At 35.6% G+C, this 26350-nt stretch overlaps 1 protein-coding gene across 12 annotated transcripts in view; it reads left to right on the top strand.

Annotated features, from left to right (window-relative positions):
* The window catches only part of kirrel3b (kirre like nephrin family adhesion molecule 3b), a 319395-nt gene extending 299374 nt beyond the window's left edge, over positions 1 to 20021 (top strand). For 5 of the 12 annotated variants that reach the window (XM_030152030.1, XM_030152029.1, XM_030152033.1 and 2 more), the window contains 5 exons: positions 2677 to 2784; positions 3297 to 3380; positions 3678 to 3793; positions 6463 to 6549; positions 16546 to 20021. In XM_030152030.1, the coding sequence (XP_030007890.1) occupies positions 2677 to 2784; positions 3297 to 3380; positions 3678 to 3793; positions 6463 to 6549; positions 16546 to 17007 (857 nt within the window). In that variant the 3' untranslated portion in view covers positions 17008 to 20021. The remainder of the gene's footprint in view (positions 1 to 2676; positions 2785 to 3296; positions 3381 to 3677; positions 3794 to 6462; positions 6550 to 16545) is intronic. The other 7 variants (XM_030152031.1, XM_030152034.1, XM_030152041.1 and 4 more) reach the window with 3 other exon arrangements.
* The last annotated feature ends 6329 nt before the right edge of the window (positions 20022 to 26350 follow it).

The following is a 26350-nucleotide window of genomic DNA, read 5'->3' on the forward strand; positions in this document are numbered from 1 at the left end:
TCATTCATGGGTGGGGGGTTTAGGTTTGAGCTTTAGCAGAAGCAACATTAGTCATGGAGAAATGGAAATGTAATATTAGCTGGAATGGTACACGGTTAAAACAGGTTCAAGGAAATAATTCTAAGACCTGTTGTGCTGTTATTTATGTGAACGTAAGGTCTTGAAGGGGTTATATTTTGCTTTTTTAAATGGAATTATGCATTTGAAAACATTTCCCTGTGGTCTACATAAGTTGTAAATGTTATCCTTGGGTCTGAATTCTTCATTAATTCAACTCCACAGGTCCATCTTCGACCCTATTTCTGAGTAAGAAAGGTTTTGAGCGCTGGCCCTTTAAATGCAAATGAGCCACTTCATGTCCCACCCCTTCCAGGTTGTTGACCATGCTTTCTGTCCAGTTCAGCCATTTGAGTTCCTTAATACAACCTATATATGTGCAAATATGTGCAAATGCTGTGACGTAACTAATTATAGATGTAACAAATTAAGCAGGAATTGAAGTGGGTTGTAGAAATCCTCTTGATTTTTGCCAGAATGAATATAAAGATACACAAATAAATGTACCAAAGACTAATAAAAAATAGAATAGAAGCTTTATTGTCATCATATTAGCACAAGGCATCAGCATGACGAAACTCATGAAAAAGTAGGTTTAGCAAATTATGATCCCTTTAAATTTGGCCAAAGACGCCTTGAAAAATGTTGTAAAAAGTCATAAATTTGACTCCCTTAAATCTGCAGATACCCTGACTCTGTGCAGCGATACTAATCTATACACAGTAAAAAGTCTAAACTGATTTCTTTCTGTAAAACAGCCATTATGTGATATGATAATGTAATTTTCACCTGTACTGATTACAAACATACATTATAAACACTGCATGATGTTATTTGTTTAACCTAGGCTTGCTAAGTAAGTAAGTAAACATCATTATTGTAGCACTTTTCACAGATGAAATTACAAAGTGCGTTACAAGAAAAGAGTAGAATGGTATGAATAGTGTAATTAGAAATCCAGTTGATTTTTGCCAGAATGAATATAAAGATAGTTTTGCAGCACCTGAAGGGTTCAAATTCAAACTCTCTGAACTATTAGGGTCCAAATACACAAATAAATGTACCAAAGACTAATAAAAAAAATAGAATATAAGCTTTATTGTCATCATATTAGCACAAGGCATCAGCATGACGAAACTCATGAAAAAGTAGGTTTAGCAAATTATGATCCCTTTAAATTTGGCCAAAGACGCCTTGAAAAATGTTGTAAAAAGTCATAAATTTGACTCCCTTAAACCTGCAGATACCGTGACTCTGTGCAGCGATACTAATCTATACACAGTAAAAAGTCTAAACTGATTTCTTTCTGTAAAACAGCCATTATGTGATATGATAATGTAATTTTCACCTGTACTGATTACAAACATACATTATAAACACTGCATGATGTTATTTGTTTAACCTAGGCTTGCTAAGTAAGTAAGTAAACATCATTATTGTAGCACTTTTCACAGATGAAATTACAAAGTGCGTTACAAGAAAAGAGTAGAATGGCATGAATAGTGTAATTAAAATAACACAACATTTAACTACAACTAAAAGCGATATTTTTCCCGAATGTATTTAAAGTGTGCGACTCCAAGATGCAAAGTGCATCCAGTGCAACCTATGTTTCTGAAATATTTGATGTACTGTAAATGTGACAATGGTACAGATATATAGGTTCCAAATTAAAAATTGTTGCTCTACAGCAGACTGAAATGGGGATTCTTACCATTCTTGCTGCTGCATTTGTATAAAAATGAACCGTAAATATTCCTTTTGCATTGCTAAAATAAAAAAAAAAAAAAAAACTCCTTTTATCTGTTGACCTTTTCTCCTCTGACGATGGGGGAAGCTGTGTTTTCTATCCACTTATCGCAAATTATAAATTATAAGCTGCTTATGCGAAAGTGACATTGATCAATGAAGACATTAAATAGGCTTTAATGGTGTAGGAAGATGGCTAGGTTGTTTTGCACTTGTTTAAAATGCAAGGTCATAAATGTGGGCTGGTAACTCAGGTTCTTCTCATTAAAATGTGCTTTAATGAGGTTCTTAATGTTGCAGTCGCGTATAGGCGTATGTGCCTTCAGGTTTAGTCACAAATGCATTATAACATCTATGCAGAAACGCACAAACATGATTAAGTTTAAACTAATGCATATGTTCTTACCACGTCTTCAATGACAATAAAAGCCTTCAGTGAAATTCTTACACAAGCCTAAATGAGTCTAAATGAAAAGTTATTACACAGGAGGATAATTAGACTTTATTATGTAGTTGGAAAATGTTTACTCTGGCCAATAACAAAAGGTGTCATAATTTGTTTTCATTTACATTTTTCGAACATATTTCATTTCATTAAAACGCTGCACCTATTTTCACTGACATCTATGTCATTTAGGAGGATAAAACATATCACATCTTCTCTTTGTTTGTGGTTACTGAAAAGAAAAAATGAAGAGGAGAAGATGAAGATGGGCGTATTGTGTGCCTGAAAGAAAGGCAGCCTATGCAGTGTGACTGTGTATTGTCCTATATTGTATTGATATGTATTTCATATTGAATTAAATACAAATTTGAGATGTTTGTGGTATGTTATTGTAGAAGGACAATCTTTTTGTTTGCTCTCTGCAGAATCCCTCCCAGTGGCTGTGATCATCGGCATTGCTGTGGGAGCTTTTGTGGCCTTCATTGTTCTCATGGGAACCATCGGTGCATTTTGTTGCACCCGCTCCCAGAGAAGTATGTCTTCTTTTCTGTTACACCCACTGAAGCATGCATGTCATCGCACTGTATGGTCCCCAAGCACACAAAGATGTCCATCCAGTTGAATGTAGAAGTTGTTCTTATTCATACAAATATAAGGATATGTTTTTGTTTTGTTTTTTTTTGCTTGCCTGGCATGAGTTTTCACAAATATGGGTCATTTCTAAAAGGATACCAGCTGCTTCAAGAAATTTCTGACACAGGAATAAATGCACTGGAACCTACAGTGCCACTTAATATGATGTGAAATCATTTGTTGAAATGGACATCCTTTTGTGGCGTCGAGATAGATTGTGTTAAGGGTTCATTTCATGCAATCTCTGTCTGGCTTCATTCGCTTTTGAGACTATTTACATCCTGCACTATATTCACTACCACCCACCCATGTACCAAGTGACTCAGGTTAGAGACAGTCAGCCACTGCCTCTTTCCAAGAACCAAACTGTGCTACTGGTCCCTTCAGCATGTCTATTGTCTGTATACTACAGAGGAAGCGCACCTGGTTATGCCCTCACTGCCCGTCTCCATCTGTGCTCACCAGAGAGAACTTGCAAGCAAAATTAAGACAGAAAGTAAGACTCTGTTATATGACAGTATCATCAGCATTGTCCCAAACAGAATGAGCCATCGTGGTAGGCTGTGTGAGATTGCATATGTATGCAGAAAGATAATCTTGTGTTGGCAAGAATCAAATGATTAATACTGCTTTGTATTGTTTGTGAGGAATGGGGAAACTGTCAGACTGAACCCAGGGATCTTGCTAAATTCTGTATTATTGCAAAGTGAACTGAGGGGAATTATAATTTCAACAAATACACAATTGTGTTTATGCAGCTTAGTGAGTTATATATGTCATCTGTTTCTGCCAGATCTAAAAGGAGTCGTGTCTGCCAAAAATGACATACGGGTGGAGATTGTACACAAAGACCATAATGCAGCAAGGGAAAACGAAGAACACACCTCTATGAAACAGCTGATGGTGAGTGTGAGTGTCACAACATACTTTCCACTTCTTCTTATTTTCAGGAATGAAGTGCTTTGTAATGTTAGATGTCAAAGCTTTAGCCTTTAGAACACAGGTGTCAAACATGCGGCCCGGGGTCCAAATCTGGCTCGCCAAAGCGTCCAATCTGGCCCGTAAGATGAATTTGTGAAATGCAAAAACTACACTGAAGATATTAACAATCAAGGATGTTAGAATCACTTTAGGTCAATTCAGTCTCAAGTGGGTCAGAGCAGTAAAATACTATCATAATAACCTATAAATAATGAAAACTACAATTTTTTCTCTTTGTTGTAGTGTAAAAAAAAAGTAAAATTACACAAAAATGTTTACATTTACAGACTAGCCTTTTACAAAAAATGTGAAGAACCTGAAAATTCGTAAGAAAAATAAGTGCAATTTGAACAATATTACGCCTTAGTTTATCATTTATACATAAAAGTCCACATACTTCATATTTGTTTATGTTTTGTTCAAATACGGTTCGTAGATGTAAACATTTTCATTACAGAATTTTACTTTTTTTCACTCAACAACATAGAAAAAAAGTCTGGAGTTGACATTATATATACGTTCTTATCCTATTAGTTATATTACAGTGATCCCTTATTTTTCACGGTTAATGGGGACCGGCGCCCCCTGCGAAAATCGAAAATCCGCGAACTGGAGCCGGAGCCCCCCGAGCCTATCCTAGACCTAAGTACATGTATGTATGTATCTATAAATAGTATATAAGTACTGCAAATGTAATAATTATGAAATAAATGAGATATATATAAAAGAAAACAATGATTAGCACATGTATACATGCATATATATATAGATCGGATACATGTACATGTACGTACTGTAAAACATCTGAAAGAAAAGAGTGTAGAAAGTAAACAAAACACACACGTGCATACGTACTAACAGCTGATACGTACTCTCTCCTCTCTTCATTCGTGACGTTTATCCATCGTATACGTACACACGAACACACGCACATCTACTCCCAGCTCTCTTTTCCTCTCATACGTACAAGAAACGAATCAGTTCTCTCTCTCTCTCTCTCTCTCTCTTTGGTCTCGAGCATCAACACACACAAACACACGTACATGCATGAACTGACATTTCTACATTTTCTCTCTCTCTCTCTCTCTCTGGCAGCTGCGGCCTCTCGTCTGCTGTGGGGTGGATTTTCGCGGAATTTCTGCAATTTTTTCTTGATTTTTTATTTTTTGATGAATATTTCTGAAAAATCCACAAAAAACTAAAACTGCGGAACTTAAAGCGCGAATTGGCAAGGGATCACTGTATTTTACTGGTTCGGCCCACTTTAGATCATATTAGGCTGAATGTGGCCCCTGAACTAAAATGAGTTTGACACCCCTGGTCCAAGTTGTCAAAATCATTTTGGTTCCGGTTCCACATACAGACCAATGTGATCTACAGTAAAAATAACAACACAATAACCCCATAAATAATGACAACGACAAATTTTCTTTGTGAAAAATGATGTGGAAAAAATTTAAGCGAAAAAAAACAAACATTGCACTGTGAAAATATTTACATTTACACAACTATTCTTTCACAATAAAATGCAAATAATACATAAATATAAACAAAGATGAACAACCCGAAATGTGCAATTTTAACAATATTCTGCTGCTACTAAATGTTTTGTGCATTTATGGATCCACCGTGATCTGTAGTTGTGTTAATAACAATAATAAGGGATGTAATATTATAGAAATTGTTCAAATTTTAGTTCCAAACTCCAAAATTTTAACAATATTCTGCCTGTTACCAAATGTTTATGTAACACTGTGCGTAAATGTACATGTATAAATAATAAGTTGAGGCATAATATTGTTAAAATTGCACTAATTTTTCAAATGAACTTTAATTTTTTTTCAGGTTATTCACATGTTTTTTGTAAAATGTAAATATTTTCATAATTTAATTGGGGTTTTTTCATACTAAAACAAAAAGAAAAACTCAGATTTGTTGTTATTTATAGGTTATTAAGTCATTATTTTACTGGTCTGGCCCGCTTGAGATGAAATTGGGCTAAATATGGCCCCTGAACCAAAATGAGTTTGACACCCCTGCTTTAGAATAATGTATAAAATTTTGTAAGAAATGTGTAAAAATTGCACATTTGCTGTAGAATACCGGTTATATTTATCCCCATGATTATGCTGTTCTATGATCATAACAGAACCCAATACATTAAGTATGGGGATGCTGGTGAATACTGTGTAATCCCACAGTGGGTGTACTTCTGTATGTGCATGCCTTCAAGACACCTTTCCTTTTTGGAACTGTACAAGTGTTTTGGTTTTCATGAGGTTTGCTTCAAGGCTGGGCTATTTGCAGGTCTGGTTGTGGGTTACATTTTTTTGTCGAAATCCTTAATACTGTCAGCACTTGATTTTTCAGCAGCGAAAACGATCTTACCTCCTTCTCAATCTGATAGATTCTGAAAGGTAAATAAAAGATAGTTAAAGGTGTTTTAATAATGATCTCTGTCGGCATCAATCAAAATTGAAAAAAGTCTGATATAAAAAAGCGATAAAAGGGAAAATCCTTCCTTTACTGAATGCATTTTACCTCTGAACGGAGGAGTTCTAGACACTTTACTTTACTTTGCCTCATTTCTGATGCAGGTAGAGCGAGGAGAGTTCCAGCAGGAATCTGTTCTGAAGCAGCTGGAGGTATTACAAGAAGAAGAGAAGGAGTATCAGCATATTAAGGTACAGCTCATGAACAATGACAGCATGAAAGCAGAAGAAATAGAGTTAAAGGTGGAGAGAGAGAATGCCTGAGGGGCAGAGGGTGGTCTTCAAGTCTGGGACTGAAATAGCTGAAAAGCATTAATCCTTCTCCTGCTACATATGATTTTCCAAGTCCAGAGGCAAAATGACTCCAGTTAGAGGTCTAAATTTATTAATTAGTCTCTCATCAAAGGTGCTTCAGAAAATCAGAGGCTGGTTGTCCCTTGAGCTGTTATTTTAGATTTCCAAGAGGCTTTCATGAAATAGGAATGAGTTGTTTTTAAGTATAGAAAATATATAATTCCAGAAGCAACGCTGCGTCTTATATGTAACCTGATTTCTTACATCTTTCACTTAAATTACATCTATTCACGTCTCTATTCTGTCTCTCTTTGGTGCATTGTTTTTTAACAACCCCTTTTAAAGGAAAACTACTCCTGTTATTGTGTTATCTGACGTCAAAACCAATAAGCACTGCAGATAAAGCAGTGATATCTTTGTTCTAGACTGAACTCCTACTTCTTTTTTATAACATTATATATGCATTTGACACATGGTCTGACCATAAAGACCCGCTGCTATTCTATATTACCCTTTTCTTGAGTGATTCATCACCATTTATTGTAATCGTATCCTCTATATTTTGCATTTCTTCTATAAAAATCTGATACTTTTTCTATATTTAATTTACTGATCATATAGATGTACATAAAAGCTCAGAGTGAATTCAAAGGTTATTATATTAGAAATAGAGAAACTGGAGAAAAAGTGATTTTTTTTTCAGAAAAAAAAATATATGTGCTGTATGTATTTTCCTATGTTTAATTTCCTATATTTACTTTAGATGTTCATGAAAACTCAGAGTAAATTCAAAGATTAATCAATCAAAGTTTATTTATATAGCGCACATGAGTCAAACATGTGGCCCGGGGGCCAAATCCGGCCCGCCAAAGGGTCCAGTCTGGGATGAATTTGTGAAATGCAAAAATTACACTCAGATATGAACAATCCTTTTAGTTCAGGTTCCACATTCAGATCAATTCAATCTCCAGTGGGCAGGACCAGTCAAATACTATCATAATAACATAAAAATAATGATAACTCCAAATGTTTCTCTTTGTAAATGTAGATATTTTCATGTATTTACATGAAAACAAAGTATAATTTTGAAAAAAAAATGTAAATATCCTGAACAAATATGAACAACCTGAAATGTCTTAAGTAGAATTTTAACAATGTTCTGTTTTTTTATTAAATGTTTTGTGTGTTCGTAGATCCACTGTGATCTGTAAGTTATAATGTACATGTGTAAATGATAAACTGAAGCAGAATATTGTTAAAATTACACTTATTTTTTTCCATTTGTTCATGTTATTCACATTGTTCGAAAGGGTAGTTTGTAGATGTAAACCTGTTCATAATGTAAATGTACTTTTTTCGCTCTGAAACATCGAGACAAGTTTGGAGTTGACGTTATTTATATTTTATTATGTTATATTATTTTACTGGTTCGGCCCACTTCATATTAAATTTAGCTGAATGTGGCCCCTGAACAAAAATGAAAATAGCACCTAAAATAGCACTTTACAGCAATATGAAGACCAAAGTGCTTTACACCTAAAAACATGATTAAATTATAATACAGAAACAGTTCAGTCAAATACTATAAATATGCATAAATCAATAAGACACAATACACAATGATAAAAAAAGACCACATATTATTACAATTATTAGATTATTATTAAGATTATTGCACCAAAACACTGAAAACTGAAGAAAAAAGACCTTTTCAGCAATTATATCATTAACTGAACATAATTCAAGTGTCTCCACTCATTGTTAATTATCAAACTCCATACATTTTATTGGTGAATGGTGTTTCCATGTTCACCTTTGGAGCCTCTGAATATCCAAATGGGTCATATCTGATGACCATGAAAAGATGACAAACTGTATTTTACACCAATTATTGACATGTATTGATAGGATCAGTAGATGGTTTTGGACGAAAGTGGATATTTGGGTCTTTATGGATTAAGGAAGTACTGCATATATTTCAGTATAAAGTCACATAGTGGTAACATTGACTGTTCTTGATAAATTTAGTAAGAGATTTATTATGTTACATAAACATCACATCTATAAAGGGAAACTATGTCGACATAAATTACATCATTCCAACAACTAGCAACAGGGTGCATCAAAAATATTAGTTGAATCAAATCAAAGCTAAGTAGACAGTGTCCTTCAGTCAGTGACATTTACTAACAGTATGGTGATCCTATATTCACATACATGGACGGGATTCTCAGATTTCAATAAAAGTGACTCCATTGCTATTTTTAGCTGCTCACACATTTGCATGCCAATGAAAAATTGTGAATAGATCAACTTGCACAGACGACACACTTTCCTTTCAGTTCTCCAATTGCATATGAAAGTACCTCAGCACTTGTAACTCCTGCAATAAATGATCCTCAGGCGATTTGGCAGACTGTAGAGGTTCTCGTATCAAGCACCTTTTCAACGCCTGATTGAATTTTTAGTAAAGGATGGCCAACTTCTTGTCTATATATGCATTATTCCACTGTAATCCAAGCATTTAACAACTTTTAAATAAACCCCCTCCCCATGTTACCAGAGTTTTAGGTGAATTATTTAGAATTGTAGTCATTCTCCCTCACATTAACCCTATAACACCAAACGTATCATATTTGATACAGGACTTTTGAAGCCCTCTACATGATCAGTGTGATTTTTTTTTCTCGAAAACCTGATGTATACAATTAGATACATGCAATACACAGATAATCCACCAGGGGGGAGGAATTTGTTCACCAGAGGCCTTTCCAGGGACACTACAAGATTGACATTAACCCTTTCATGCATAGTGGTCACTACAGTGGACATCTATTCTATAGCTGTTCTCTTGTATATTCATATTTTGTTGTTTTAGTTCCATATCAGCCAACACAGTGGACACTTATGCATCATCCCATACACTCCAATCCATACCATTAGTGTAACTTTGCTGTTCTTGATAAACCTGATCTACAGTAACATGTTTGAGAGTAAATGAAGTGCTTGTTCTTGTTATTGGACTGTAATTAACAGTTTTTGTTTTTTTTTTTCTTTTTTCAACAAAATAGTTTATTTTTTGCATATTATCTCCATGAAGTGAGTAATGACCTGTATTAGTGTATGTTAAATGTGAGAAAACACCAGATTAGCTTCATTAAAAATGTTTTTTATTTCATAGTTTTCACACAGTATATCAGTAAATATGTTTTTTTGCTTCAAAAATTAAATGCATGGTGTCCAGCTGAATAGATATTTTTGCAGCTCCATGAAAAATAGGTTCATAAAAAATGTCAATTGCATTGTTTTTTTTTAATGCCTAGAGGAATAAAAACACTCAGAGAAAAAAACAAAACAAAAAAAAAAAACACTTAATTAAGGCTCTCATAATTCATGCATGAAAGGGTTAATGCAGAAGGAGGCAGAACTTTGCCAATTTTGAAAAGGAATTACCAATTTGTTAGACATGTTTGTGTTATATTATGTTTTTTGTTTGTTCAAAAGTAATAATATTTGAGCATTGAGACCTGATGTATCAAATATGATACAAAATTGAAACTAATACATGGAAATTGGGTTTGTTTAGAAGGACCAATAAAGGCTCCAGTTTCAAAGAACTGGAATTTTCTGTCAATGAGTTAATGGTTCAGGCTTTACAGGGTTAAGTGGCCAAGTGTATTTTTTGTATTTATCTCCACCATTACCAGAATCAAAATCAGAATCAGAATCTCTTTATTGTCATTGTACAAGTACAAATTGAGGTAGAGCTTTCCAGTTTAGTGCAAGAAAATTGCAAGGCACAACAAACAACAGGAAGAAGGCACAATTATTTACATTAAAGAAAAAAAAAAAAAAATAGAAGACAATTAGGAACGTTTGTATGTTATGTAATGTAATGATAGTTGAGTTATTATGGGACTTTTGATCCCACTTTTCACTATCACAGACAACAACAATAGACTAGTTGAAAAGTTCCAACGACATTGTACAACCAGACGTGAAAAAATAAAGGCGACATGATTATAAAATATCTTAGATCAGTGTTTGGTGATCTGGAAACTGTGAAGGCCATAGCATGTGATTCACATCATTGTCATATTTGCCAAATCATTCTGTGTGAATCTTTTCCAGTCTGTTGGTTAAGAGTTATTTAGTCAGACCACTTTGTTTATTTAGCCTACGGAGGTGTAGTGGTTAGCACTGTCGCCTCACAGTTGGTCAATCTAGATCACCTGTGGGTGTGAATGTGAGAGTGGATGGTTGTTTGTTTGTATATGTCAGACAGAACCATTCAGAATACAAAAGAATGAATAAATGATATTTTAGTACATTTTACCTGCGGTGCGTTATCAAAAGTAAAACCATCATCAGGGTTTTATTAATTTAAATAATACATTACTCAAACTCTGACTTGTGTATTGTATCAGAATCAGATTTATTGCCAAGTAATTTTTACATTACAAGGAATTTGTCTCGGTTCCGTTGGTGCAAACAGTTAAAAGAAGCAGATATCAAAAATAAAAATAAGAATAAGAATATAGAAAAATAGAAGTGTTTGCCTTCAGAAGTGAAAAAGAGAAAAAGGTATTATATACAGGGGTTGGACAAAATAATGGAAACACCTTCTATGATGCCACAATGTTAGGTGTTTCCATTATTTTGTCCAACCCCTGTACATATATACACTAACACACAGGTGTCAAACATGCGGCCCGGGGGCCAAATCCGGCCCACCAAAGGGTCCAATCTGGCCCGTGGCATGAATTTGTGAAACGCAAAAATTACACTGAAGATATTAACAATCAGTAGTGTCAAAATCATTTTAATTCAGGTTCCACATACAGACCAATTAGATTTTAAGTGGGTCAGACAAGTAAAATATTATCATAATAACCCATAAATAATGACAACCCCACATTTTCTCTTTGTTTTTTTGGTGTAAAAAATTAAAAATTAAAAATGTTTACATTACCAAACTATACTTTTACAAAAAATGTGAATAAGATGAACAAATATGAACAAATTGAAATGTCTTAAGAAAAGTAAATGCAATTTTACCAATATTCTGCCTGGTACTAAATGTTTTGTGTGATTGTAATGCACATGTTTAAATTATAAACTGATAAACCGAGGCACAATATTGTTAAAATTGCACTCGTTTTTCTTAAGACAATTCAAATTGTTCATGTTATTCAGATTTTTAAGGAAACTTTGTAGATGTAAACCTGATCATAATACAATTTTACTTTTTTCACTGTTATTTTTTTACTAGTCCGGCCCACTTGAGATCAAACTGGGCTGAATGTGGCCCCTGAACTAAAATGAGTTTGACACCCCTGCACTAACATATGTGCTTAAAACTGTGGTTTCCTTTAAGTGATAGAGGATCATATTTAAGCAGCTTTACTCAGAAACGTATTGTACATGTACAACAAAAGTAGTTTCTACAAGTATGAAAAGTAAAAGTGCTTATAAATATACAGCTACAATGAGTGGAAAAAAATATGATAAATTGCTATATAAAAACTTCATAAAATATCTAGGACTAAAACTGAAAGGGAATGTGAAACCCATAAGGCGTTATACAAGCTACTGTCAGTTATTGCACAATTCTCTTTTGTATTGCACATAATGCATATTACACAAAAAGGATTTTTAGTGTATAAAATCAGTTTAGGAACATTTAGTGCCGTTATGGCTTTTGCACAGAAGCTCTTCGTAACTCTGTGCAGTATACACAGAATTATTTGGAACAGAAATTTCTCAATATTCACATCTCAAAGTTATTGCTATTTGAATGTAGAGTAAAAATGTGCACTATTTATCATATTTCTTAAGACCCTCGGTGCTTTTACTGCTTTTACTCCTCTTGACAGAAGTGGAATTTTCACACTGCAGTTTATTTTTTAACATACATTATATCACTATTTTGACCTTATATGTGCAAGGTGATTATTTACATTCAGCTACATGGCAGAGCTTATCAGTGCAACAGAGAATTCTATCGTGTCCATTTGTCCTTTTGTCCAAATGGATGTTTGCGTTGGCTCACTGGAGTGTAGTTCTGTTGTGTTACCTGCTTTACCTGCATCCTCTGGGGCTGGATTTTTTGATCCTATTTAATGACAGCATGCATGAAGCGAGAGCAGAGGTGGGACTGAAAGGAGATAAAGGGCAGACGTAAACAATCTCCCTGTCTGCTGTCTGATAATGACAAGCATAACGAGGATCCTCTCAGGTTGTCGCTCTCATTTCCCCATTATGAGCATTCTTCTTTTGGGATTTGCCACCGTGCTCACTATGCTTGACATTCACATCTATTCACAATAGGCCATCACACATACACACAGATAAACCCACTAACAAACACACACACACATACATGCTCTAACTGGACTCTTAGCAACAGCATGTTGCCTGTGGCCATGTAGACAAACAAGTGGCACAGCTCCAGCCTCGGAAGCAATTTGACTACATACATGGAAGTACAGACACTAGAATCCATTTAGGTCCAATTAAAAATGGTATGTGAGTGAACTTTGCAGTCATACGTTGCATGCCAAACTCTGAGTCATCAAAGGCTTGCTTAATTAGCAATAAAAATGATATTGAGGGTACTGGCTGACTAAATCTCAGCACAAGAGTTTGCTAGTTTACTAGGATTTACTGTTTTTCTTATGTGTGCACCACGACCCTATTTTCTTCATTTATTGACCAATTTGGACAGAAATTAGAGCCAACTTGACCTTAATACTTGATGAGCGCTGAGAAAAAAACAGCATCACGACTTAAACGTCTTACTACACAGGTGTCAAACATGCGGCCCGGGGGCCAAATCCGGCCCGCCAAAGGGTCCGATCCGGCCCGTGGAATGAATTTGCAAAGTGCAAGTTAGGGCATCAAACTCAAAAATAATATCACAATAACCTATAAATAATGACAGCACCGATTTTTTCTCTTTGATTTAGTGCAAAAAAACATGAAATTATGAAAATGTTTACATTAACAAACTATCCTTTAAAATATGAATAACTTGAATATGAACAACCTGAAATGTCTGAAGAAAATTCAGTGCAATTTTAACAATATTCTGCCTGTTACTAAATGTTTTGTGCCTTTGTAAATCTGACCTATAATGCATATGTATAAATGATAAGTCGAGGCATAATATGGATAAAATTGTACTTATATTCCTAAACAAATTCCATTTTTTTCAGATTATTCACATCCTTTTTGTTTGGATAGTTTTTAAATGTAAATATTGGCATAATTGAACGTTATTTTTTGCACGAAAACAATTTGGAGTTGTCATTATTTATTGGTTATTATGTTTTTATTTTACTGGTCCGGCCCACGTCAGATTAAATTGGGCTGAATGTGGCCCCCGGAAGAAAATGAGTTTGACACCCCTGTCTTACTACCAGGATTCCTGCGGGGTCTGAAAAGTCTTGAATTTACAAATCTGCATTTAATACCTCAAAAAAGTCTTTAAAGGGTATTAAATGTGACATGATAAGATTAAGTTATGTTGGCATCAACTTGTTCGCTGTGTTATGTTTGATTTGATTTATTTGTTTATTTCGAACATGCAAAGAAACAAAATAAAATAAAACAAAATAAAACATTTAAATGGACAGAATCTATCTTCAAGCACATACAAATCTGAGTTTTTCATGGTTGAAAAGGAGAAGGAAGAAGTATAAACTTATTTAATCCTACCCCTCGGTGCTTTTACACCTTTATCACTAACTTGATACAAGAATCAAACAATACTGTTTTCCTAATTTTAGCATCGAACCACAACAAATACATAATGCAGTAAATGAATTACACACAACAATATGATCATGGCAGTACAGTCATACAAACAGACTCAACAATTCAACCATTTTCTTCAATAATTACAGGATATTTATCAGTACAACATCATCCATAAACAAATAGGCCTCATTGTCATTATTAAATACTGTACCTCTCAAGAATAATTTTTTTTGTCTCTTTTTTTAAACTGAATTATGCTTGATATTTGTTTTATCTCCACACACCATTTGTTCTACAATTTTACTCCACAGATGGTGATACAGAAACTTTTTAACGTAGTACGTACTTTATGAATCTTTAAATTTAACTTCCCCCTTAAGTCAATCATGTTTAACCCATTAAAGACCCAAATGGCGACTGGCAACCAAAACCATCTACTGATCTAAACTGTTTAATACCTGTTGATCCACTAATCCTATTAATACATGTAAATAATTGGCGTAAAATGTAGTTTGTCATCAGTTTCTTAGACTCTTTGGACAGTAAAGCAAATTTTTTTGTTTTTATGGAGACATACTGAATCTTTGAGTAATGTTTTATATTGTGTTTAACCCATAAAGACCCAAACAGCCACTGGCGATCAAAACCGATTAACCCTTTCATGCATAGTGGTCACTACAGTGGACAGTAATTCTCCGGCTCTTCTCTTATATATTCATGGGTTTTGTTGTTTTAGTTCCATATCAGCCGACACAGTGGATGCTTATGCATCATCCCATAATACATTGTAATTCATACCATTACTTTAACTTTGCAGATCAGGTTGATAAACCTAACTAATGTGTTAAATCAATTGCTAATTGTTATTAGACTGTAATCAACAGCTTTCTTAATCAAAAAGTTTTTTTTTTTTGTTTTGTTTTTTTTTTTGCATATTGTCTGCATGAAATTAGTAATAATTAGTATTAGAGTATGTTAAAATGTGAGAAAACATCAGATTAGCTGCATGAAAAATGTTTTTATTTCATAGTTTTCATGCAGTTTATCACTTTCTGATGATGGGTTTTAAATACATGTTTTTTTGCTTCAAAAACTGGTGTCCAGCTGAGTGGACATTTTGTAACTCTACGAAAAATAGGTTGATTAAAAAAATGTCAATTGCATTGTTTTTTTCATGCCTAAAGAGGAATAAAAACACTGAGGAAAAAAACTCAACTAAGGTTCTCATAATTCATGCATGAAAGGGTTAATAACTCTTAATCAATCAATCCTATCAATACATGTAAATAATTGGTATAAAATGCAGTTCGTCATCTTTTCATGGTCATCAGATATGTAAATCCCATGGAGTTGGATCAATGACAGCAGATACACAAGTGATCATAAAACAAGTGTCTCCACTTGTTTATCATATATTTTGTTTAAAATGTCTCTTTTTCTTCAGCTTTCTCTGTTTCTCATATAATATCCCTCAATTTTAATCTTAGCTTTTATGAACATCTACATGATCAGTGAATTAAATATAGGAAAATACATCATTTTCATTGCAAAGAAAAAAAAAAACAGAGAGGATAATATTACAATAAATTGGGATAAATCGCTTAAGAAAGGTTAAATATAGAGAAAGACTCATTTAAACACTGCCACAAAAGTAGCGCTGGGTCTTTATGGGTTAAATCTGTCTCCAAGCTGCAAAGAAAGTAATGTTAGTGTGCTCAGTTCCACCTGTTCCAATCCGACAATTTATCTTGAAATTAGGAACCAATTATCACTAACTTTGTAGCCCCCGGTGAGAAATAATCACAGAACATTCAACCCAACACACGTACAGCCGTTAGTTGTGTGCACCCCCTGAGAAAGCTGACTTTGGGAACTTTAAGGGAAGGAAAAAGTAAGAATGAGGAAGTACGAATTTAATAATGGTTGGAGAAAAGATCATTCTCGACCTGGTTGACATGACTGGAGGGGAATGGTTATGAAATGGGCTTTAGATTTTGGGAGGGTTTAATCTTAAAAAAGTCTTTAAAGTCTTACATTTAGCTTGTAGAAACCTGTAGGATCCCTGTGTTACATAAGGCCTGAAAACTACTAATGAAAATAATGAAAATATTACTTCTTCTGTGTTTCCAACAGGACCCCACAAATGGTTATTACAGCGTCAATACCTTCAAAGAACACCACACGCCTACCATGGCAGGAAACCAGTCCACTGAGGTGAGGAACCCCACTAGTACAGGTACCCTGGGAAAGCAGCGGGTACCAACAGGCATGTCCTTCACCAACATCTACTCCACCCTGGGAGCGGGTCCCAATCGTCTGTATGATTACAGCCAACGCTTCGTACTGGGCATGGGCAGCAGCTCCATCGAGTTGTGTGAGCGCGAGTTCCAGCGCGGCTCGCTCAGCGACTCCAGCTCTTTTATCGATACGCAGTGTGACAGCAGCGTCAGCAGCTACAGTAAGCCGGATGGCTACGTGCAGTTTGACAAAGACAGCAAAGCATCGGCCTCCTCTTCCTCTCACTATTCGCAGTCTTCATCGCAGAACTCAGACCTTACCCGGCCCTTGCAGAAGCGCATGCAGACCCACGTCTGACCACCAGGAAAGAGAGTTGGAGGGAGGTGTTAACAACCAATCAGGATTGTTAAACTGTGGGCAAATCAGCACCTAGAAGCTCCGACGCTAACTGTGTTATTGTTCTCCTGGATGCTTTGAGACGCAGGAGTTGGTTGGCTTTAACGCATCATCTGACTTCTCAGTGTCCCAAAATGTGGATCATGAAGCCTTATACTTCCCTCATGCTTAACTCATCGGCCACCTCCTTTTTTAATCCACAATCATAATCGTGCCACAGAGAGGTTACTTACCAACACAGAGAACAGAAGTTTGGAACTTGAGCTTTCGGCAGTGCGGTGGGATTTCTGGTGGATCAGAGAGCAGGAATACCGCATGGCTTTGTGTGACAATCTGCTCCCCAGGCACAGACTGTTCTTGCCTTTGGACAGTTGTCATTCAGAAAAAAACTGAGGTTGTTTTTTTACAACTGTGGAAAAAGCACGATAATGAGTCGGAGCCAATGTCCTGCTGCTGTGTTGTATTTTGAAGCACAATAAATGAATGTGCACATGGTTTTAATTCTCTCCTTCACCAAACCTCCGTTACATATCGTACGTTAAGCTTGGCTTGTTGAAACTTGTCTTGTGTGTAGGTGGAAGAAAACTTTCTCCATGTGCCCACAGATGTTTTGAACATTTAAATGAATGGCTGTTTTCTCTCCGCAGCAGTATATAGGCCACCAAGCTGAGCAGATAAAAAGGGGCTGAGATCTCATTTGAGATCCCTGAGTCATTATTTTACTTTGACACTCTGCGATAAAAGAATATCACTGTACATATGTGACTGTAATTTCTTTTCTAGTATCTAATTTCTGCCTCTGATTTCACTCATGGAGGACTCTATGTGAGGCATGAACGCCTCCTCTTGTGGGCGAAAACCCTATCTACTTTGCCTTGAGGGTCTGTTTGAACTGTATCAATACAAACTTTGACTAAACGAGATTGAAATACACTATCGGTTCTTCTGTTGATGGCGAGCTGCGTCATTCACGGTGTTAACGCACCAAGTCCAGCTCCAAGGCAACACTGCAGGAAAGCCCACAAAAGCAACACGTGTTGTACTTGTGAGTTTCTCCTGCCGACGCCACAGATCATCGACCATATACTTTAGGGTACCTGTTGAATGAAGTGTAAACATTATATTTTAGCTGAGCTTCTTACTGTGTGGTTATTTCATTGCTTTTGTCAATATCACTGTTGACACTGGAGATTAGTGCATCCTGACTGTAAACCTACCTGTGATAGTGCTGGTCATCAAGGGACATATGAAGCAAATCCAGAAAATGTGTTTATTTTGCTGACTAAAAGTCATTTTTTGCTACTGTCGTTAGCTAATGGTGGCATACTGAATCTTTATAAATGCATTGTTTTGTCTTCTTTTTGCTGTATGTTACATATGAAATTGCATTTATTATTTAATCACTGATGCTGCATTGGTTTTAGTTAGAAACAAACAATAATGATTTAACTACGGCTACACAAACACTCATTTAAGCAGAGTTTCAAAGCGAGCCTCCTGTGAAGCGTGTTGTAGTTATGCACTGTGCATGTTTTGCAAAAGAACACAAAATAATAACAAAGGGGAAGTTTTGCTTTTTTTTCACATCATAGAACAATGAGAATCCAATTTGTGCACTGTTTGAATCCAGTAAAAACCATAAGACTGTCATCTGATCTTAATTTCGGGTTGAACGCTGCCATAATCCAAACTGTGTCAGATTAGATTTGCACAAATCTTCTAAAAAACAAGAGATTAAAACAAAGTTTGGCATCCTAATCATCAGAATCTCCTCTAGACATCTTAAAGCAGGCTCAGATTAATAAGGGTAACATTTGAGCATAGACCATATCTGTTATAGATGCAGTTACATCATGGAAGCATTACATCACTTTTGATTTGCCACCAAATGCTTTCAAGGTTTTCAGGTCTATCTCAGACAGAATTAGCTCATTTGTTGTTCAGTCAGTACTTGAAATGGTAAAGAGTGGTTGCTGGAAAATAACATTAAATTACTGTAAACTTGTATTGTGATAATTGGATGAGAAAGTCAATGCCACTTCTACGTTGTCATATGACAGAGATTTAAATAGAATATAATAAAACATATTCAATTAGGCAGGTTTTCAGTGTCTTCGGTAGTATGGGAGTGAAATGCACTAAAATGAGCTCGAAACTATAAAATCTGTCTTTTGAAAGACCATGCGCGGCGTTTCTAACAAAAGGAAGTTGTTGTTGTAAGCACTTTACATATGATTATATTGGAGGCATTTGAATGAGGTTTTTCACTTGAGTGGCGATGGTTTGGACTCTAATTTTACAAATGGATTGGCGCCCATTGTACAGCTTAAGACAAAAAGCTCTGTTTCAACGCTGATAATCCAGCTTGGCACTTGGTAGACTGTATATAAATCTCTAATGCTCTCTTTCTTTGTATATAAGTTTTTTTTTTTCCTGGCTTTTCTTTCTTTCTCAGTCAGATTTTCACTATACTAGAGCAAAACAAATCCACGTGGCGTCAGCATTGTACGAACAGACAATCATTCTCTCTTTGTTTCTCTTCCAAAAAATTTCATCAACCTATTCTAGCCATACTTGTTTCTGACAAATTACATGAAAGGCTTATGTGAGCAGTTTTTATTTCCTCATTTCTCAAAGGGGAAACTCATACTCTGTAAACGGAGCACACATAGGCTATAGGATAAGAGGCTGAGCTTAACTGGTACAGCTTTGAAGTGAGATTCAGTAAGGGGTTATTATACCTTCAGCGCTTCTGAGAGCTACCCAGATGCCCAGCAATATATTACACTTGACACCATGATGACTGCCAAGTATGTTGGTGCCATTTTTTTTTTTTCCCATGCATTTTGTGGGCCAATGGCACCATGATCTAACAAGTTACAGATTTCATTTATTTTAATGTTTTCAGATTATATTGTTTTATATCTTTGTCTGAAATTAAAATATTAACCCATAAAGACCCAGTGCTACTTTTGTGGCAGTTCATAAATTAATTTTTGGCTCTATTTAACCTTTCTTAAATGATTTATCACCATTTATTGTAATATCTTCTTTATTTTGTGTTTTTATTTCAGTGAAAATCAGGTGTTTTTCTATATTTAATTACTGATTATGTAGATGTTTATAAAAGCTCAGTTTAAAGTTGAGGGTGAATATATCAAAAACAAAGAAAACTGAAGAAAAATGTACTTTTACTATAAGTGAACACAAAAGCGTGTGTGTCCATCCACTGTCACGGGTTTTACTGGTGAATCAATAGTCGCTTTTCCATTGGACATCTGCGCAAAACTTAACCGCTATTTACAAAATGTCGGAAAAACAGAAGTGCATAATATTGGTTTTTCCATTAAATCACAAATGCGATGATTTGTTTATTTATTATCGCAAGGTGACACAAGAAGTCATTCCATAAACATGGCGACAAACATAAATATGGTGTTGATTTACAGATATATTCATTATTATTATATATTATTACCTCTCTGTCTTGTACTAAATTAAAAAATGATTGGGTTTCCTGGTGTGTCCACACATACCGCGACATCTTTCTTCTTCTTCTTTGCTTGTTGTAACATATGTCAACATCTGTTTTTTTTTTTTTTTTTAATTCACCTCACTCTAGTTACAAAATAGGTCTTTCCATTGCAGTTTTGCGTGATATACCATTTGCGCTACAGCCAAAAAAACACCTCTTACCAGTGCAAAAACTTTTAATCGAAAAATGAAACTTTTGGCGAAATTGCCATTTTTCCATTAGGTCAATTTTTATGCGCAAGTTATATTTGCGCAATTTGAGGGTCAATGGAAAAGCGACTAATGTTGTAGCAGATGACGGTGTTTCCACGGTAACTACAGAGCCTTTAGATGTCCAAATGGATCATATCTGATGACCATGAAAAAATGACAAACTATATTTTACACTAATTACTTACATGTATTGATAGGATTAATGGATTAATCGGTTTTGATGGCCAGTGGCTGTTTGGGTCTTTATGGGTTAAACACAATATAAAACATTACTCAGAGATTCAGTATGTCTCCCTAAAAACAAACAAATTTGCTTTACTGTCCAAAGAGTCTAATTTCCTTATCTGATGCAGCTCTTGCACTGATCCAAACATAATGCATTTTCCCAGTCCAGAGAATCTGCACGCTGCAAAGCAAACAGATAAATATTTGATATGCCAGCCTTCTGTCCCATCCCCCATGGCATCAGCTACAGTGGGCAAGAGTGTACCGTAGGATGCGAGTGCCATGTCAGTCTTTGGGAATCAAAGCCCATGTGGGGACAAAGTCTGCCCTGCTCACCTGTGGACGCCTCCCCGGCTGGTGCTGGCGGCGCCTGTTTGCCTGGCTACAAACACGGCACAGATGCCAGGGCATAACAGATGAATAAACATAAAGACCCGGAACAATTACAAGGGGTTGCTGCCCTTTCCTGATAAAACAGAGCAACCCTTTCTGAATGGAGGATGCAGAACAGTCTATTATTCAAACACTAAAGACTAGCCTGTAGTGCACTGGATAAGGGCAAGTCTTTAGTCGGAAAAAGAGGTTATGAGCAGTGTGAAGGAAGGACTCATTAGTAGGTGTTTATATTGGCTTTTCTACCCACTAGCTATAATATGTCTGCTTCCAATAAAATTTTTTAAAAAATGGAAAAAGGAATGGTGAATATTAGCGCTGTCTATGTTGTGTTTATTTCCACAGAAGCTGGTTTACATAAGGGTATTTGATTTGTGATAGACTTTATAGAAGGTGCCATATGAAAACACTGAATTGATCATAATATCTTTACCTTGAAAATGCTCTCTGTCAATATTTATCGTTTTCTTTTACACCATTTGATTTTTTTTTTTTTTTTCTTTCAATGCAAACCACGATGTTGTTAGTACTTTAATTGCATATTATACAGAAAAAACACCTGGACTAAACAGTATTTCCCAATAATCTTCTGCCTGCAGGACATGCAAGGATTCCGTGTGGTTTAGTTTGCAGCATACAGTGTATGATAAGTCACAGAAAATTGAAAGAATCACAGAGAAGCATTTTTGTAAGTCTTGTCTGTGATTGGCTTAATTCCTCTGTAAACCAAATAATGCAAACTATTTTAAAGATACTACATAACCCAGGTCTGAAAAAGTACTAAACTTAGATGGTCATTTCAAAAGTTTGTATAAATAGTACATCATAAACGTAATTGTAATAAAAAGCCAACGTGTAAATTCTTCTGGGTAAACCACTATTTTCAGGCAGTGGCCCTCTGTATCTACGACAACAACAACAAAAAAAAAAAAAAAAAGAAAAAAAAAAAAAAAAGAAAAAAGGATGTATTTTAACTGTACTGGTCTGTGAAACTATGATGCTTTTGCTCTGTATATTTGGAAAATAAAAATAATGTTTGAGTTTGTGTCTATTTTGCCCTATTTTTTTGTCGATTAGAATGAATGGATGTGGAAACCAGAGAGTGAGAGTCACACCGGATGGTTTGGCATACATTTATAACTTGGAGAGGAGAATAAATGAGAGTGTACGTGATCAATAAAAACATATTTACAGTGGCAGCCTTTAACCCTTTCATGCATGAATTTTGAGAAACTTAGTCAAGATTATTTTCCCGACTGTTTTTATACCTTTTTAGGCATAAAAAAAACAATGTAATTAAATTTTTTTATGAAGGTATTTTTCATGAAGTTACAAAAATGTCCACTCACCTGGACACCATGCATTTAATATTTGAAGCAAAGATTAAAACCAATCATCAAAAAGTGATATACTGTTTGAAAACTATGAAATAAAAACATTTTTCATGCTTCTCACTTTTTATCATACTCTGACATTAGTTATTACTCACTTCATGGAGATAATATGCGGAAAAAAAAAAAAAAAGCCCAACTTTTTGATTAGGAAATAGTTAATTACAGTCTTAACAATTAGCAATTGATTTACACTATAACATGTTAGTGTAGATCAGGTTTATCAAGAACAGCAAAGTTACAGTAATGGTATGAATTCCAGTGTATGGGATGGTGCATAAGAATCCACTGTGTTGGCTGAAATGGAACTAAAACAACATAAAACATGGCTGTAGAATAGCTGTCCACTGTAGTGACCAGTATGCATGAAAGGGTTAAGGTTTGTTTCAGAGCCGCGGACACATATCACATTGACATGCAGGATCCAACCATTAGCGTTTCAACACCGTCAGCCACTGACCGGCGACTCTTCGGTGTTTATTATCTGGCTCAAACATACATTTATAGTATTTGTTAAGAGTGTGGCGGACTGCTGTTTATTCACTTCCCTTTCTGATATTGTCCTAAGCAGTCAGCAGATTCACACCATTACATTTACATGCAGCTCTTTAATCCATTAATAGGACGATTGCAGTCTTGCTCCAAATTAAATGAACTCACATAAAGACCTTAGCTTGCCTCAAGTACTGGCTCCAATCCTGCACGACTGAAACTTAAAAGTGATTTGAATTCCTTCATGCATAGAGTCAATACAATACAAGGGCAATTACTCTTCAGCTGGATTAATCCACTTGCAGTCTGCGAGGAAACGTAGCATTATTGAAGTCTGCATCAGAAACAATTCTCTTTTTTCTGACTGCTTTGTGGTTAAGAGAAAAAGTGAGCATTTGCTGCTACACATTAAACTACCACAGAGACAGACTAAGTACTTACTGTGCCTACCTCAAAGCAAGTGCGATAACCAGAGCCTGGTCTTGATATTAAGAGTCCTTATGCCAACACATGCACAATTTCCCTGGAAAAGCTTTCCTTGTTGATGTTCTGCTCACAAAATAGTGCCATTTGTGATGGATTTGACTAATCACGGAGATCCAACTTATTACAAAACAGATCTACGCCAGACATTTGCTTACTATATTACTTTGAACACTCTCATTGGAACTTGTTATTGGAAGACACTAATCATTCATGCCTGCCTCTCCTGACAAAGTAGAAAGCTTGCCGAGCCCCCCTATGGGCCTCACCTCTTCCAAGTGACACCATATTGTTCCAAAATGGCTCTGCATCCTTTCAAATGAGTGGTTACGGCGGGCTACTCTGTCATGAATTACCTTGGCAGGTAATTGCATTTGGAATCCAATTTAACAAAAGCACAAATTTAGAGCAAATGGCAGACTAAGCATTTGGTGCACCAACGCGCTCTGTCATAAAATTATCTCCAGACGGGTATTTACATGGTGGGAGAAGAAGTGGTAGGAGGTGCAGAATGAACAGGCTCAATGACACATGTAAAGGAGGTTAATATTTCTTTATTGATGCAGGTTGTGCATTAGCTTTCTCTAAATTGTGACTTCACTACATTAAAATGCTGTTTGCCGTGTCAGTCAAACTTGCTTCTAATTTCCTAACTGTGAAGCATATGGTCTAATAGCATGCAGAAAAGTGTTGAGTGACGCGTTGAAGTAATGCTCCACACTGCAGCTTTTCAGAACCAATTGCCTATAAAATGCTGCCTTTATAATCATTTGTTTATTAAAAGCAGCTTTGTCAGTGGAAAACAACCAGCATCTGTCTTTTATATGAAAAAAGAAGCTCAGGAGGATCCCTAAAGTATGAATTAAAAAACGCTGAATTGCAAACTATCTGGTATTAACATGCATTATGAGTAGGCCTATATATTTAAAAGTGTTGGTTAATCTACTTTTGGCATCACACTTTGACTTTACTTTGAGTGGCAACTTAAATCCTTCAGACCAGGCAGGATTGTAGCATTTGAGCTGACATAGCCTCTGGATACCTCCACTCTGCAGGGTTGCATTATTTAAATCAGAAGAAGTGGTTCTGTCGGTGAAATAGACATTTAGTCCTCTAAGTGCTGCATGTGTGAAACGTCCTGCTAAATAAACAGATATTAGAAACTGCTGCAATGTCACTAGGAACTGCTTAATTACTCTTCACGGATGAATCCAGGAGAGTAGAAAGAAGTAGGACTTTGTAAAAATAATAAGGGGTGCTTCTATGAAACTGGTCTCTAAAAACAGGACATGGGGGCTAAAAATTCAAACTAGATATAGACTAATGTGATGAAGCAAGTTTGGAAACACTTTGGGTCTATTTTAAAAATAAGTATTTACTGTGATAAAAGAGAAACTATTTTTTAGATAAAATGCATTTTTATATTATTTTGCATTATATTTAATTCAAAAATCTGCATGTAACACGGTCAAAAGGACGCAAAAATTATGTAGTACTATATTTCTATACTATATTACTATATCTTTTTATTCTCTCACAGGTACATTTTGGGAATAATTATGCAAGGCAGAGTGCTTCACAAAAAGGGCCACTGTTGCAAAATCATTCGCAATTAATATGCGTTTAAATGGGCAGGTTCTGCGTGTAACACAAGTGGACACGATGGGTTACATACAAAACGTGGAATGACACTAAGATTCATGAAAAATCCACATGTCTGGATTAGAAAAACCACTAGGATCATCAAATTTAACAGTGTCTTTATTTATAGCAGTATGTTAGGCCGTTTCAAGCCATGTTTTCCAGATCAAATGCACTGACACTTATGTAGTTTTTCCTGTCCCAATTTTGGTCCTATTTTTGGCCCCGATATTTTATTACCTCCACCAAGGAGGTTATGTTTTTGCCGGCGTTGGTTTGTTTGTCTGTCTGTCTGTCTTTTTGTCTGTTTGTCTGTCCATGTGCAAGATAACTCAAAAAGTTATGGACGGATTTGGATGAAAATTTCAGGAATTGATACTGGCACAAGGAACAAATGATTAAATTTTGGTGGTGATCTGCCTTGGCGGAGGTCTGCGCTCTCCGAGTGCTTTTCTAGTTAAAAATGTATTAATTTTGGGATGGCTCAGAGCAGGAGTATAATTTTTTTGCATTTATCTGAGGTCATCATTAGGAACATCCAAGGGGGAAATACGTTATTGGGTCTAAAAAAGCTGGAAAAGTGCCAAGGTACTAAAATGAACCCAGTTTCATAGAAGCATCCTAATTTAAGCAATTATCTCACGCGCCTAAGAAAAATGCAAAGACTGCTTATTCTTGAATTGTTGAGTACATTTCACTCAATACAAACGTCACAAAAATCCTCCACTATACTATTGGAATTAAAGCCAACTTGGCCTTATCCTCTGCTTTTTTTTCCCAACCATAACATTTTTCTAACAGGTACTTAGTCAACAGCTGAAATGATGTCTTCTTGCCAGCTCCTGGGGGGTAAATAAAAGAGGAAAATCTTGAGTTCTTGTGAGGGCATTGAAAATCGACTGACGTGTCACAGTTTTTTTTTTTTTCCTTGC

The sequence above is a fragment of the Sphaeramia orbicularis genome, chromosome 13 (genome assembly GCF_902148855.1).
Source record: "Sphaeramia orbicularis chromosome 13, fSphaOr1.1, whole genome shotgun sequence".
NCBI classification, from domain to species: domain Eukaryota; kingdom Metazoa; phylum Chordata; class Actinopteri; order Kurtiformes; family Apogonidae; genus Sphaeramia; species Sphaeramia orbicularis.